Source organism: Periplaneta americana, chromosome 4 (assembly GCF_040183065.1).
Source record: "Periplaneta americana isolate PAMFEO1 chromosome 4, P.americana_PAMFEO1_priV1, whole genome shotgun sequence".
Taxonomy (NCBI): Eukaryota; Metazoa; Arthropoda; class Insecta; order Blattodea; family Blattidae; genus Periplaneta; species Periplaneta americana.
The window spans coordinates 72,923,465-72,940,673 of NC_091120.1; the positions used below are offsets into that span (position 1 = coordinate 72,923,465).

The window sequence follows — 17,209 nt, forward strand, 5'->3', positions numbered from 1 at the left end:
TACAAGTCATCAGCTGATGTACAGGGAAAAGACCCACAAACCAAGTTTATTTTCTCATGCACATTGAGAACAGTCAAAGAATTACCTTGTAGAGAGAGATTTAATTCGTTTAATTTTGAGAATATATCTGAAAGATATGCCAATGTACTTAGTTACAAGTCATCAGCTGATGTACAGGGAAAAGACCCACAAACCAAGTTTATTTTCTCATGCACATTGAGAACAGTCAAAGAATTACCTTGTAGAGAGAGATTTAATTCGTTTAATTTTGAGAATATATCTGAAAGATATGCCAATGTACTTAGTCATATGTCATCAGCTGATGTACAGGGAAAAGATGGCGAGAAACACCACGTTCATAGTGCTTTAAATCCCTCTTTTGTTGCTGAGAGTAGAGTGGGAAGTCGATAAACAGGGAGGGTAAAAATGTCATAAAATTTCAGTACTGGAAGAAATAGTGAAAGGTGATTGCCATGTGTCATTTCGAAACTCTGAGATTTTCAGCTATAGTTTGATACGCAATTCGTTTGAATTTCATTTTTCCTTCTGTCGTTTTTGAAGGACCACAAGGCAGATCTCGAGGACCACAGGTGGTCCGCGGGCCATAGTTTGAGAAACGCTGAGCTAGGATATTGCAGATAACATAAAATGTACACATTGTTAGAGGAGTAGGAGAGAAGAATATCGGTGTAGACAACTGCTACGCAGAACTTCTGGAATGTGTTGCTTTAAAATTAAACTTAGACTCCCAACAGACATGTCGGGCACGTTGCTTCAAGGAAAATAAACCCCGACAGGCAACTAAAAGAAGTCTGATATTGAGATCCTACTGATATGATACAGGTTTCTGCATCGGTATTGCAGCATTGATACTTTATTTTCTATGCTCATCCATATCTACTGGAGGAGACAACGATTTCCTTGGAGAGGGGGAAACAATAGGATAATAAAATAAGCTAATTCACAAATACATACTCTTATCATGACCATACGAATACGCCCACACTCATAGAAATTACAAATACACACTTGTGCATACACAATGAAGAAATAAACATTCATTATATCCACTGAAACCTTATACCTTGCTTAGCTACTGTCCGTCCAAGTGGTTACGTGGCATGCCGGTTTTCCCCACCGATTTCTGTTGCCCTTCTGCAAAGGCTAATGGCTGGGCTGTTAGGCTCTTTCCTGAAAATATTTGCTGTACAAAGTGGACCTCTACGTAATATTATACAAATGATTAAAATAATTTAAAGAAGAGGTCCCGTTTAAATAACTGTCACGTGATATCCTCCGTTTCGACAACTCTGCAACATAAGCATTCCGATGGACTGTAAGTACTCTTCTGTTTAGATAGCTTGGCCGGTGTTATTATTATGTGCGAACACTTGAGTAGGAGTAATGTGGAGTGATTCAGTTTCTCAGCATATTTAGCGGGAAAAGAAGGGCAAGAAGGAGAACTGCAAGCATACTGACGTAAGCTATACCTGTATTGAAAAACATTAGTCAAGTATCTGCACTCCACTGGCGATCACAGTTTATTGGTTTCATTACGATACTGATGTTTTTGCAATAATTAGTATACCTACTACGAACTTGCACAAAGAAAAAGAAGTGAACTCCACAGGAGAGGCACACCTTTTTTCATTATCAGTATCAAATGAACTTGTCTGATTTGCTATGCATAATGTTATGACCGGCCAAGCTATCTAAACATAACAGTAGACTACAATAAAATATCAATTTTATATAAAATAAATATTGTCGATTTTTATTAAGAAGATACTAAGACCCTTGTGTGAACTAGAGAGCTATGACAACACTGCTTCTATAGGATAGCTACTTCATATTTGTCCACTTCGCCATTTGTTATCATATCATTATATGGTCACTACTTGTAGGTTGAATGTCATCCGCAGTAACAGATCCACCAACACTTACACTATTATTCTTAGTATGAGCAGGTTCTTCATTATTAATACGCTTACTTCTATTTTGTTCTATACTACTTTTAAAAAGGAGCAAATATCTCGCGAACTCATTGTCACGTGAAGTGAACTGATTAAATTCTCTCTAGAAAATGTTCCAGACCTGTCCTAATTCTTTCCTACCAAACTTTCAAAAAATAAATTGCATAATGAAAGCCTATACTAATTACGAGTAGAAACTTATTATAACTTCTTAAAATTATGTTTTCTTCATACCTAATGCTACAATTTGACCTGAGAGCATTGCCTTCCCATACCTCACCCTACTCTGCCTATGTCCATACAATCGTAACAGTAATAGTATTTGTAGTAACAACGATAATAATAATAATAATAATAATAATAATAATAATAATAACTTATTTTGTAAACCTGGCAGAGTTAAGGCCTTGAGGCTTTCTCTTCCATTCAACCAGGTCTAGAATATGTATGTAGGTCTACAATATCAGTAGTTTAAAATTTTTGCTTTGTTACCTCTATCGAACGCATTATACGAAGAAGGGAATCCTGGCCCTACTCATTAAATTCCGGTCGGTGCGGTGCATGGGATGGGCGCCCATCCACCATCGGGATGAATCTGGGGAGCTCGTTGCATGTTACTTCCAATACTGTTATTTCCAGTACCTGAAAGAATGTGGGTATTCCGGGTCATTTTCGATACCAAACATAATTCTCGTTCTCAAGCAATTAATTAATTCGTTGTCATTTCCAATACCACCCGCTACAGCAGGGTGTGACGTCACATAGCTACTGTCTGTCAACTCATGCGTTGTGCTGTTCACGTATTCTGTTGTCTAGAATTGTTACCTTGAGGGCAATATTTACAAATACTCACAGGGACTGTTGAAGCGATAAGTTTGTTAGTCGCTGTTCGTCTTCAAACATGGAAGTCGTTAACATGTTACATAGTAAAGACAAGAAACAAGCCATCTTATGTACATAAAGGTTACAAGTACAACGTAAGTAAACTAAACATATCTACGACGAATTGGTTATGTGAAAAATATTACACTGTAAAATGCAAAGGAAGAATTACAACAAATGATGTGAAATAGAAAAACTTAAATTCATTTCTAAGAAAAGGGCAAGAGAAGTGACACCCATGCCAGCAGTGTACAGGGAAGTATTTCACGAAGTTTCGAGTTGAAGTTACGAGTTTGTGACGGGAAGTTCCCAATTCAATTCTCTAGTAGTCTGCAATTCTGACTTCGTTCTAGATTAGCTATGTTCTAATTATTATTTAATATTTATGACGTATGTGTCAAAATATACGGTCATTGTGGTAAGCCTTATGGGAAATGACAGTAATGGCAGAACCATAAACAGACAGATTGGAAATGACTAGTTGTAAGTATTGGAACTAACATATAATCGGGGAGCTACAATAAGTAAAGAAATCCGGTTACGAAAACCAGCTATGTCGTGCTGAAAACAAGATACTTTGGTACTGGTTGGATGATGGTTCATCTCTGCTGAGGCATGTGGACTTGAGGCCAGCAGTCGACTGCTCGGCCTTGCCCCTTCATGGGTTGTCGCGCCATTGGCAGCAACCATCAAATGAATGTTTCTTAAGATAGGGGCAATCTTGGGATAGATAGAAATCGCCGTCATGGTAACATCAAGGAAAAGCTATGAATCTTAGGTGAATGTTAACAGGACTGGATGCAATAATTTCTGTAAATATGTTTCATAAGAATGCATTACTTTTGCTACATACATTTAATTCGGCCATTCATTCACATATTGTTACCTTATGTAATAAATATTAAAACCTGTCAATCGATGATAAGAATTCAGAACGTTAAAAACACATGGGATATAAGTACGAGTAGGCCTATCATTCTGGTTTCGAAACGTTGTTGCGGTCCTGTACAAGTTCTCTTTAGAAACATTTCAAAAGTTAAAATGGGGGAAAAAAATTAACATGGAATTCGGGAAACTCTGCTAATTTTGTGATGTTTTTTATTTAAATTGATCACGAATTTATACCAGGGACAAATGTAAATTCTGATGGCATAGTATAAATGGTAGAAGATGTATTATAACATAGACTTTAAACAATTTCAAGGGAAAAATTGTTCCGGGGCCGGGTATCGATCCCGGAACCTTTGGCTGAACGCACCAATGCTCTAAGCGACTGACCTACCCAGGAAATTCACCCGACACCGTCTCAATTTTTCCATTTATATCCACACAACTCGAGTGGGCCAACAAGACGCCAGAAACCCAGTGAAAATATATACGTTACTGTAGGTACGTTAACAGAAAACCACAATTTAAAGTCACACAGTTTGTGTGCATTCGATGTGGGTTTCTGGCGTCTTGTCGGTCCACTCGAGTTGTGTAGATATAAAGGGAAAAATTGAGACAGTGTCGGGTGAAGCTCCTGGGTAGCTCAGTCTGTTAGAGCGTTGGTGCGTTCAGCTGAAGGTCCCAGGATCGATACCAGACCCCGGAACAATTTTTCCCGTGAAATTGTTCAAGTCTGCTTCACAGGAAGCTTTACCTGAAAGCTATATTTACAACACAGATTTTGTTCACTGCACTCTCGCAGTGACATGAGCAGATTTTTTTGGAATCTAGGCCTACTTGAAGTGTTGTGAGATCTATAGCTCTGAATTTGTGAGTGAATATACCATCCGATTTCCTTTGTTAAAAGAAGAGTTTGTTGTGTTCTGTGGTCCTAATTGTTTTCAATGGTAAGTATTGACTTTCTATCTGACATTTTTCTTGGTGAAAAATATAAACTTATGAATGCACTGATTATGTAACACAGCCTTATCTTGGGGGTTGTTATCTTAGCGTTCTTCTTATTCCATTAGGCCATTTTTTCTCTTTAAATGTTTTCTATTCTGGTGGAATAAATATCAAATGGATGAAACGTAAAATATTTGTGTGTGTATTCATAGCATCTCTGAAATACTGTTCACGTCGTGATTGTTGCAGACAGCAGATAATCGCAGGGTCAAATGTGAAAAGAAATACAATAAGTGATATGAAAGAGACAAGTTATTGTATTTAAAACAAAGGAAAATCGCTGCAGAGAACCTCGTCTCTTCCTGACGTGCCCCTCATCGCATCGGCCCCTTTTAGTTTTCCTGTTTGTGACCAGATCGGTCACAGTCCCTCCTCAGGTGTCCAGGTTCGCCGCAGGACCAGCAGGTTGGCATCAATGTAAGAGACTGATAACGTTGCTAAGCAACTTATCTAGGCAGCTGCGTTCCCTAGTGCTCTCTCACTGTCCTGTAGCTGTCTGACCATCGCTGCAGCAGTTGTTCGTACAGTTGCAAAAACATCATTCGGTATTTATTTTCAGTGCATTCCATTGGATATGGTAGGTAAAAGCGTATGGATTCACAAAATGACAAATAAATTAATTACATTTTTCTTCATCTCTGTGCAATATAATATAATCACAACTCCAATTATTACAATTCATATCTGACCGTAAACTACTGATGGTACGCGATACATAAAGCCTTTCAAGTAAAAGAGATATGGGTCTGTTACAGGGGCGTAAGCAAGGGGAGCTTACAGGTGCGAACCCCCTCCCCTTGAACTTTAAAATAAAATTATATATATATATATATATATATATATATATATATATATATTACATTTGATTGTTTCCATGGATTTTCCTGTTATGTTAACTGTCTTAGCTATCATATAGGCTACAAGTAACTGTTGACTATGTATATATATATATATATATATATATATAATATTATTGTGTAAGTGTAATAATGACACCAGCATTTTTTATTATACAAAATTAAACACACGTTAAAATTTGTTAAAAATTGGATGGCTGTGAAAAAATTACGTTTCAAAGATTTTATAAGGATATTCATGAACATGTTCTATTAGAACAAAGCATAATATTAATAAATATACAGTAAAATAATAATAATAATAATACGCAACTTTAAGTACAACGAACTCTTTGATCACACTGAGTAAGCAAATGCATTTTACCCGTCTTGTAGAACGTCCTCCCCTCTCCTTCGTCGATACCGCTAGAAGCTACAGACCGATTTTATTTAGTCCTGACAGCTTGGCGACGCGAAAGAGGGGAAGTAATACGTGTAGTGGGGCGAGCTCCGGAGTAAAGATAAGAGCGAGCGGTCAGTAAAGGAATGCAGTACAACTTAACTGTACTGGAAACACTTCACTCTACCGCACTCGTGACAATCCGATCGCTCTGAATGCAAGCGACTAACTAACCCGAACACCCCTTGGAGTAACTTAATGGACTCGCCTGACCCAGGCGCACATTGTCGGCGACTGTCAGTACTAAATAATCGCACTGTACCTCTCTAACCTCGAGCGACTCTCTTTCAACTGCCCAGATAAGTTTCGCGGACAGTACGTTGCTAAACAACTGACGTCGTGTAGCGTTACGAAACTCACGTCAAACGTTGACATTTTCTTTGAGCACAAACGTACACTTAAAAAAAATAATACCACTGTTTGGAATAGAGTCCACAATCTTCCGTCCGTTACGCCTAGCTATTAATACTTGTATACGCCATTCGTTATCTCGTGAAACCAAATAATGCATGCGTATGCCGTAGCTTATAGTAAGAACCTCATGGTGGGAATAAGTGAGCTAGGTAGCGAGAAGTGGAAGCGTAGCGAAGGAGAGAAGCTTCTCAGTCCACTTTCTTCTTCCCTTCACGCGCAGGTAGGTTTCACGAGATAACGAATGGTCTATACAAATTTAGCTTAACTCCAGTGTATAATGTATTTGTAAGTCATGTTTTTAACTAGACCTCCTCTTTTTATTGTTGCAGATCTAACATGACGTCGATAGTGCGCAATCCACCGCAGCTTGAGGAATGCAGTTGCTGTTGTTGCAAGTGCAGCCTGAGGGCCGCGGCTATCGTACTGGCCTGGTTCAATACTGTAAGCTGTATAATAGAGCTAGTGACGACATGCATCGCACTATTGGGTGACCGAGAAGTGCATGTCCGTTACCAATATGGTAAACAATCACTAGTAAATACATAATAAGACCAGTAACATGTCCCCCAATAACTCAGCCTATGCTAGCCACTTATGTTCCGTGAGAGCATAATTCGTTTGAGGCCAAGAACATGGCATGACAAAGCAACGAAGTGTAGACGCTGCAGTTCGATCTCGTTTGAAATCATCTCAAACGAGTACGTAAAAAGAGATCATACATTTCAAGCAACTGGGTTTCGAAACGAGTTAAAACGAAATTTTAAACAAACTGAGGGAAATTAGTTATTACATAAATAAAATGATTTAAGATCAAGACGTCCAAAAGAAATAGGCAATTGAAAATACTAAATATATAGGAAGATGGATAAGGGGTCGATTAATAGGAAATGAAAAACTCAGCTTAAACGTATAATGTATAAATAATCAGAATCACAAAATATAGTAGCTACTGTGTAAAATGTACTTGATGCGAGACGAGCTCTGACGGAGCTGCTTTAAAATATAACTAAACCCCAACACTACGTTCTTTTTCTATCTTGCATGCCTGCAGAGAGCAAGTTACCAGGGTCAAGTCTTGTTTGCCGCGCTCTGTGTACATACAGGGTGATTCACGAGGATATACCGTCCTTTACGGAGCTTATTTCTGAAGACATTCTGGGAAAAAAATGTCATATAAACATGAATCCCATTCTCAATATTTACAGAGTTACGTTTCGTTATTGGAACGCATGAACGCGTAATCTTGCTCAACTAAGGAGTTCACAGCACATTTTTAGGTTCATAATACTTGCCAATTAAAGAAATGATACTTCTGAATGGTTTATTCTCTTTATGTATTATTCTTTTACCTTCATACTAAAGAAAAAACTTATTTTACAAACAACTTTAAATTGGTGTAGCTCTGAAAAAATTGAGAACTATGTTTATATGACTTTTTTTTTTTTTGCTTAAAATGTCTTCAGAAATAAGCTCCGTAAAGGACGGTAAATTCTCGTGAATCACCCTGTGTCCCAAAAGTCGTGGTGGGTTTTTAGAGGATTTTATTATTATTATTATTATTATTATTATTATTATTATTATTATTATTATTATTATTAATGAATAGAGGTAGAAATGTAATATTGGTGCCAGATGAAAACAAAACTCTCTAAGTTTTTTGTCTAAGTCTGAAGCACTGAAGGAAACAAATGACGGTAATAATCGAAGAAATGCAATTAAGTGAACAGAATACATCATAATTCCTGCAAACAAACATACTGAAGTTCACTATGATCATGCTTGGAAGGCCTACTCAGAATCCAAGCATTTCAGGACATGTTGACATAACTATTTTTTTCTCTGCATATTTGAGGAATTCATACCTGAAATTATGCCCACTTTTTTCGTTACACTCTGTATATCAACATAAGTTACATACAGAAAATATGAATGCACATGGTCTTCAAATTTGCGGTAGTCAGTCCATTATACAGCTATATCACTTATGTTTACTCAAAAACATTTTATTCACTGGGCTGCTAGAGCACTGTCGCTCTGTTGAATTATTAACACATACATGTGAACATAATAAATATATGTATTTACTGTACATGTCTCGCACGTTAAATGCTTTCGATTTCATTACAAATATGTTCCGTAATTACATTCTAAACTAGTATAATGCTTATTGTGATGAATGATGATACACTTATTTCTATTCTCTTTACAGAATCCAAGGAGCTCGATGCCTGCATATTGGTCACAGTGATCGTTTCATTAATTGTCCATATCTTGCTGCTGTATGGAATCCATAATGTGAGTAACGTGCACTGAAGCACAAAATGCTGTTTTTTCTCAAGAAACACACTCTTTCCTCATTTTGCAATATCACAACATTCATGACTTCTTTAACTCGCCGTAACTCGCAAACCAGTAAAGATTTTGAGTAGCAGTGGCTGCTACTCGTTAGACATTTATCTATATATCCTAAAAATTACAGTGCTTTTGATATATTATCATAGGAACTACGACGTGATAATGTTTAACGGTGCGGCAAGCAGATTCCTCGTCTGGTAGCTCGGCAACGAAAGAACAAAAATGGCGAACGATAATACCTACTAAAGGTACGTTTTCCTCGGTGCGACTATTGCGATGATCGTTCAACGATGATAGTGCAACGATAATCGTTGAGCATTATTTCTTTGTATTTTCTAGAGTCGTGGCAGTCGCTCGGAGGAAAACAGCTCCATAGAAAATACAAAGAAATAGTGCTCAACGATTATCGTTGCACGATCATCGTTGAACGATCATCGCAATAGTCGCACCGAGGAAAACGTACCTTTAGACTTTATAGGGCCTTCACTTCCTCAGGCGTAAGCAAAGAGGAGGAGTCACGCCGGAAATAACAGCGACGGGACTATTGGTTTCATTCAGCGTATTCCGAGTCTCACTAGACCAGTAGACAACACTGACGTCACGCTGCAGTGAAATAGGAACAAAACTGCTGGAAGGTTCGATGGCTATCATGGCGGCTGTACAAGTTGTCTGTGCTACGCTAGCAAGATTTTGCGAAATTTCCATACTGTCATCTCGTTCAAAGAAAAGAGAGCATAAACAATTTATTTCTTGAACCAGTAGTAATAACTGGTCCGTTGACATGTTCGCTCATAAGCCATTAACATATTGTTTTTACGTTGTACTCATTACAAACAATGCAGCAGAACTAAAGCAGAACACACCGCCATGACCCAACAGTGCACGATGTCATTCGTCTGCTAATTCCCGCCTATACAAGAACCAATCAGATTCACTGATGACGGCTGATGAAAACTGCCACCACCTCTGCAAGCTGATGGCACCGGTGCGGCGACACCGGTAGAGCATCAGTGACGTCATCATTGAAATTCGGAACACCGTGATGCCATCAGATTGCTCAGCACTGAGATTCGAAATACGCTCATTGCACCTTGCACCATGCTTTTACTGGCTGATGTGGCAAGTGGTGGGGAAGCGACAAGGCGTAGGCACGCAGCGAGCACTGTTTGGAGTTCGACGCCACCTGTACACATGCAGCCACACCTCACTCCATCACATGAGCTGTTGATTATGTACGTACAGTGTGTGGATCATTCCAGATTGTACTCTTAACAAGAGCAGTTGAAACGGCGTTGTTCACCAGATGCGACAAGATGGATTATTCAAACGAGTAAATGGTAGATATGCATTTGATGTATGGACTCGCCGAAAGTAACATTTTCCAACAAACGGCCTGCGCGTTCCCCAATCTTTAATCCAATAGATTTTTATTTGTGGGTGCATTTGAAAGAACGTGTTTATTCAGAACCCATTCCCACCACTGACTTATTTCGTCAGCAGATATAAGATAACAGCCAACGAATCCGACAAGACACCTGGTACATTTGAAAGAATGCGGGGTTCTACAGGACTACGACTGTATGCTTGCATTCAATCTGGGAGTGGTCATTTAAGCATCTCCTCTAAGGGTAAACATCTCTGCCATTACTGCATTGTAACGATAACTCTGAAACGTAGTATACTGGGACGCAAGTTCATACGAGTTTTCTCTTTGTTCTGGTATCTCCTATCTGTTGGTGACGTGGGTCCCACATATTATGATACACACTGTATATACAGGCTTGAAGTGAAATAAATAGGGTACACTTAAATGAATAGAAAACCTATATTACGTACATGCACGGTTAATTAGAAAATTAAGTTTGAAATTTCAGCAGTCCGGCAACATCGCCGCCAACACACACTTCTCGTAATATAAACATAAACGAACTCGGTCTGTCTCGCTAGGTGAGCTGCTCTCTGGCTCGACGTTGCAATCTGCCTGCATCGCGCAGTGGCTTGAAATTAGTGGTTTTTAATTAAATTTACACGAAAGCCGTCCATGCTACTGAAATGCTCCAGAGGGATACATAAACATTATTCTTTATTAGATTTCTTATCTATATGTACAAAAATCACGATCCTACTCGCAACAGTTACTGAATAAGAAGGTGTTAAACATTTTTTTTTCTGAAATACTATTAACTTTCCACCAATATGATATTACAGTTTTTGTTACATACAACATGAGCTATTCGTTCCGAAAATCTGCAAGGTAATATTTCACTCCACTCTGTATATAGTATTGACAAGGGATGTTTTAGCAAATAAGTGAACATTCTTGACACAAGGCATAATTTTCTCTATATTCACAGCCTTCTAGTATTTAATAATAAAATTATAAAATGCTGACTATGATCATGTCAGTTGAAATTTTATGACTTCACTTATAAATGTACCACCAGTATTTTATCCCTCGTAGGACAGAAAAATATAACACCATATTTTACAAGAACTTAATTTTTTAACCTACGTATTAGGCTGTATGTTTCATTTAAATACCTACGAGTATTACAATGAACCCCCTTATAGTATGTTCTCGTACACCACTCCTGAAGTAGACACAATCATTGCAAAAATAATTGTCGCGAAACTGTAATTTCTACCGAAATTCAGATTTAATTATGTTTCATGATTACTATATGTATGTACTATAGGCCTATGATACCGTCAAACGGGGTGAATTGAGACAGATTTTAGATATTACGTTCTATGTTGTTTTTGCAATAGCTCTTTTTACTATTTATTATAATCCAACAGTGCAATTCATATCTCAGGATATATTTGAGCATTTCATTACATTTATCTATCTCAAATGTGTCTTTCTTTTTTTAGAAATATGTTGTCTCATGTCACCTCGTTAGTGGAGGTGACTTGAGACACACATGGAAATCAACTGAAATCTCAAATAACACTGTCATTGGAGTGCAATACGACAGAGGTATTGTTTTTAAAAATATTTTAATGCCACAGAAAAATCCACAAATTTAACAATCATCTAAGAACTACCTAATATGCAACCTTATGAATAAAAATCACATTTAGGAACAAATTTAAGATAAATAAAACACAAATATAAACGTGGAAATGTGAAACAAAAGTCAGAAATAAAAAATCACGAACATAATAAAGTTATCATTTCAGCTCTTTTGCCAAACAACCTCTGTTTCTCTTCTTTCATGCCAAAGAACAACGTGCCATGTTTTCTTGAGAGAGCAAGAAATGCAAATGAGTGCTGCTTCGAACTAACAGCACAAAGTTTATGTCCTCGATCTGACAAATACTGATCACCTATTGTGAAAGAGGTTGGACAGGCTGTCCCCAAAGATAAACTTCTTTTTATTAGAGTGAAGTCGCTGGAAATATTGCAATGCAGACATGAACCAATCCTCAAATACATGTTGGTCAAACCAACTAGATTTTGTTTAGTTGTGCCTTGTTCCTGGACGATCTGCTTTAAGTTGTCAAAGTAAGCATTGTTTCATGCCTCACTCCTGCCCTAACACGATTAATATTTTCACCAAGTCTTTGCGTTAGGACACTAGAGGGCTGACGGAGGAATGAATTTGTCCACTATACTCCCAGTATGTTATTTCGGAACCTCTTTTCGTTTCTACATCTATTGTCTAGGTAACCTTTTACTATGATGTCTTTAGTGGTGAACGGAAATCCCCATATACTTGTGACAATGATTCCGTCAACCAATTGTTTTTCATCTGAAGTTAAACTCGACCTCCAGCCATCTTAGCGTATGTGCCTCGTACTCAGCAGCGTACAGAATCTTCAATCACGCCATACTTTTCAGCAATGGCTCTTAGGGACTGATCAGGATGTGTACGGATGAATTCCACTGCTTTAATTAAATTCTAAGGGTCATAGTTTCGATAAGATTTTCATTCAAACCTTTTCTTATAAACTCTCGGCAGGTCTCATTTCACCCCACAGGAACATCTAAAACCAAAATCTGCTTTAAATATGAATGTAGGATACAAACCAAACAATGCAAATTTAATGGATAGCCAATAAATACATTTCTATTATATAATACTTTTAAAAAATGGTTGCTCAATGTAATTATTGTTAGTGAAATATGTAGAAGTTTAACGAATACTTAAAATTTGAATAAATAAAGGTCAATATTCATGATATGTTTCGACGACTTGCCGAACCTGAAACGTGTTTATAACTGAAGTGATGCCTTCCTCTGACTGTACAAACCAATGGTAAAAAAAAATCGCCAGCCGATTTAAATAATAAGCTTAGTATGCAGTATGCAACATTAAACAGTGAAAGGCACGTTTGTCTCAAGTCACCATGCAGTCTCAATTCACTCCATTTGACGGTAACACAAAATGAAATGGCATTGCCCTGGTGATGTTTCATCATTACGCCAATTTGTTTGTATCACTTACAGAAGAGGCCAGCTTACATGCTACCATACCTGATCCTGGGCCTAATCGGAATGATGGTCATGACAGCCTTGATGTTTATCATCACCATCTTCATGTGTTTGCAGAGTCTGCTAGCTGGTTTCATAATGTTTATAATTTTAGCTATTGGCACAGGTAAGTATTTCACTCATAACTTAAAATTGCAGTTTAGCATTTATGTTTATATAGATCTTTCAACGTTATTTATACATTTTATTTCCTAGTAACCAAGACTTTTTGTCCGTTTAATCTTTATTCATGATGTAACCGTATTTCTTTTCATACCTTTCTTTTATCCATTATTTTCTTATTTTCCTCGTTTTCTTTGTTCGTATGAACTGAATTTAACGCATTCTTTTCAAAATTAGCTGCTTTCTCTTTTCTGTACACGTTCATATTACTTAAATTATGTTTATTGTAGCATAATTTTTAACATTAATATATTCTCGAGTAACAAAATTATTATTTCTCTTTCTTTCTTGATGTTCTCCCTAACATATTTAAAAGCCCACACCTATGGAGTAACGGTTAGCACGTCTGGCCGCGAAACCGGGTGGCCCGGGTTCGATTCCCGGTCGGTGCAAGTTACCTGGTTGAGGTTTTTCCGGGGTTTTCCCTCAAGCCAATATGAACAAATGCTGGGTAACTATCGGTGCAGGACCCCGGACTCATTTCACCGGCATTATCACCTTCACCTCATTCAGACGCTAAATAACCTAAGATGTTGATAAAATGTCATAAAATAACCTACTAAAAAAACATATTAAAAGTAGACTACTGTATTATACTTTTAGAATCAACTATTTTCTTTCGGTTTCATTGTTGTACTGTACACATTAATTTATTTTGGTTTCAAATCTCATATCCTCCCACAAGTTCCCATTGAGACTGGATGTTTCAATATGACATTGGACGTTCGCGAAAAAAAAATGTTCGTAACCAAAACCTACATAAAGAATCGAATGTGGTACATCCATTTTCCGGGACAAGCCGGAGGTAGGGGTAGCCAGGGTCAACTTTGAATTTTCAAATGAGAACTTAGGTCGTGTAAGGTATCTTTCGATAGGACTTCTAAAAAGGAAACAACTTTTACCAAAAATGTCTTTTTCCAACTTTACTTCTTCATTCACAACCAAAGAAAACATTTTTTGTTTTGAAGTTACTAGGCTTTGGAATTACAGCGACGAAATTCAACAATTAGTAAAGTAAAAATTAAAAAAAATATGCAAGCGATAATCAACGTTCAAAAACTGTTTTACTGAAAGAGGCATATATGAAGTACACAATATTCCTCTCTTCAGTAAATTGTGAACTCCATATTTTAGCTTCCAAAAGTCGAATACCATTTTGCTATAGCCTATTCTAAATAGTTTTCCAGAAAAACGTGCATTTTAAAATGCATAAAATATGAGAATTTGCAACGCTGCGCCCTACAACCAGCTGGGAGTAACACATTTGAGATGTATAGTTCCAAAAGTCGACATCTGCCATTTTTATGAAAAATGAGTTACGATCATTTCTTATATCTTTGGGTTGAAATACATTGGAAAAACACTATTTCATCCTCAAAAACTCGATATTTCTAACATAAATCAAGCTTTAAAATATGGAGTTTTTTTCCAAAACCCGACTTATTTTGTTAAGGTATTGTTCCAAAACTCGACATATGCAGTTTATTCCAAAGTCCGACATTTACACTTCCATTGTGTGAACTATGAAGGCCAGTAACGTTCCAGAAGTCGACATCTTTGCTCAAGATAAAGAAAGTGTGTGATTTCTTTTAGAATATCATAATTCTTCAGTGCACGGAACTTACTGGGAAAATTACAATGGAACTTTAGCTGAATAAGAATATGCTTCATTATATTGGTACTTCAGAGCTGTGCAGATTTTTACAACGTGTTGACGTGTTGTGTGAGCTTCTTATAGAAGTAAAATTTTCATAGAATCTCACATAAAGATTTCGCCTTCAGAGCCTAGGCGTGGAAGAAGGAGAGTCGGTGATACAAAGAACTAGACAAAACATAGAAAAGGGATAGGAAGTTAAGTTTTATGCTAACTGTAATGTTTGTCTTTACAGTGTGCGATGCTTGCATGTATTTGATAATTTTTTGTATTGATTATTGGTTGCTACTCTCTCAGAACTCAAAACTTTTCCCATAAACAATGAAGTTTCCTAACTCAGCGTGATATCAACCACTTTTACAAAGTGTTTTACAGCGTCCCCAATAAGTTCGTTCAATATGAATTCATACTGTATACACAACAGCTGATTATCCTAAAGCATATTTTGTTAACAGAACAGTGAGACATCAGGGGATGGGAGCAGGTCGTGTTCTACCAGTTTACCGACAAACTTTCTTAAAAATCTTGCAAGTGTCAAAGAACTGGGTGGGACTTGTATTTAAGTGGCATTTAAAAATTGGACTTCCGCCAGTAAAAAAGTAGAGAAGAGGATACATGTAGCAAGAAATGTGAAATAAAGTGATATGCTATGAAAGACTTCATCGAAAAATTAGGTACAATGAGTCACTCCATTTCCTCCATACAAACGGATAGAATTTTTTTATGGAATTGAGAAGGAGGCAAAGAAGATGAACATTATGAAATCCGAAGATTACTGCAATATCGTCAACAATGACACCATAAACAAGTTAAGTACAGACTGTCCAGTTTATGAGTGGAAAACGAATATACAAACTGTTTCGAAGCCACCAAATGGCTGGCATTTCAAACTAAAATTCTGTAAAAGAATTAAGATAAGGAAATAAAAAATTGAGTTGCGATAAGGGGTGAACAAAACTATAGAAGAATTGTAAATTTGTACAAAGGATTTTGAAAAAGGGGAAAACGTGCTCTGGATGGAAAAATCACACTTGCACAAAAACACATGCATAATCTATAAGGAAGAACTAAGTAATGTTAACAAATTACTTAAAGAAATGTTTAAGATAACTGGAGAGACATGGAAACTTTGGAATATTGCAAGAATATTACAGACCGTATTTATAACAAGGATGAGAATGAAGAAGATGGACTATCTGTGAACCACAGGGAGAAGAGAATTTCAGGATTTAAAATGTACACTTAATGAAGGTTAAATATAATATTTTGATGATATATATAAATGAATGACAATTGTTTATTACATTCTTACCATTTAATACGAGAAAAATTCGTACCGGCACCGGGAATCGAACCCAGGACCTCTCAGCTCTGCGCGCTGAGCGCTCTTTCCAACTGAGCTATGCCGGGACACGATCCACGGCGCCGGCCGAACCTCTCTCGTTCGATTCCCGGTGCCGGTACGAATTTTTCTCGTATTAAATGATAATAACACACATTGGCTACTTCATAGTAGCGTGTAATATTCAATGAGGTGGGCGAGACCTCATACTTAATGAATATTGACTTACGAGTATTACATTTCATGGATTCAATAAAATTAATAGCTTTTTAGTATAAAATGTGGATTATTTATGGAAAATAATGTTATTAGAATTTTCAAAATCCGACATAAATTTTATTGTTAGTTCCAAAATCCGACATATGCAATAGTTAGTTCCAAAACACGACATGTTCATATTTAATAATCTAATAATTCTTACAAAAATACATACTTTTAGTTCAAACATGTAATTTTATCCTCAGCTTTACTATTAAAGACTATTATAAAAATTTCCTGCACATCTCAACACTGGAAATACTACAGATAGTTTTTTGGCTTTTTCTCTAAACCACTTAGAAAGCAAATGTCGGGTTTTGGAACTATACACCTCATTTAGTTTCTTGCTTTGAACAAATCCCTCCACTTGGGTTGTTGAAGGTCGCATGTACATTGCATTTAAACTCATATGAAAAAATACAGAAGATATACAGATTAATTTTTGTGTTTAAACTGTGTTCGAGAGCTGAAAATGAACACTG

At 36.9% G+C, this 17,209-nt stretch overlaps 1 protein-coding gene across 4 annotated transcripts in view; it reads left to right on the forward strand.

Moving 5' to 3' along the window:
- Positions 1-17,209, forward strand: part of LOC138697922 (uncharacterized) — a 48,812-nt gene that overhangs the window by 22,802 nt on the left and 8,801 nt on the right. For 2 of the 4 annotated variants that reach the window (XM_069823526.1, XM_069823527.1), the window contains exons 2-4: positions 6,788-6,978; positions 8,668-8,753; positions 13,267-13,417. In XM_069823526.1, the coding sequence (XP_069679627.1) occupies positions 6,795-6,978; positions 8,668-8,753; positions 13,267-13,417 (421 nt within the window). In that variant the 5' untranslated portion in view covers positions 6,788-6,794. Of the gene's footprint in view, positions 1-2,860; positions 2,951-5,203; positions 5,326-6,787; positions 6,979-8,667; positions 8,754-13,266; positions 13,418-17,209 lie in introns of those variants that run through there. The other 2 variants (XM_069823525.1, XM_069823528.1) reach the window with 2 other exon arrangements.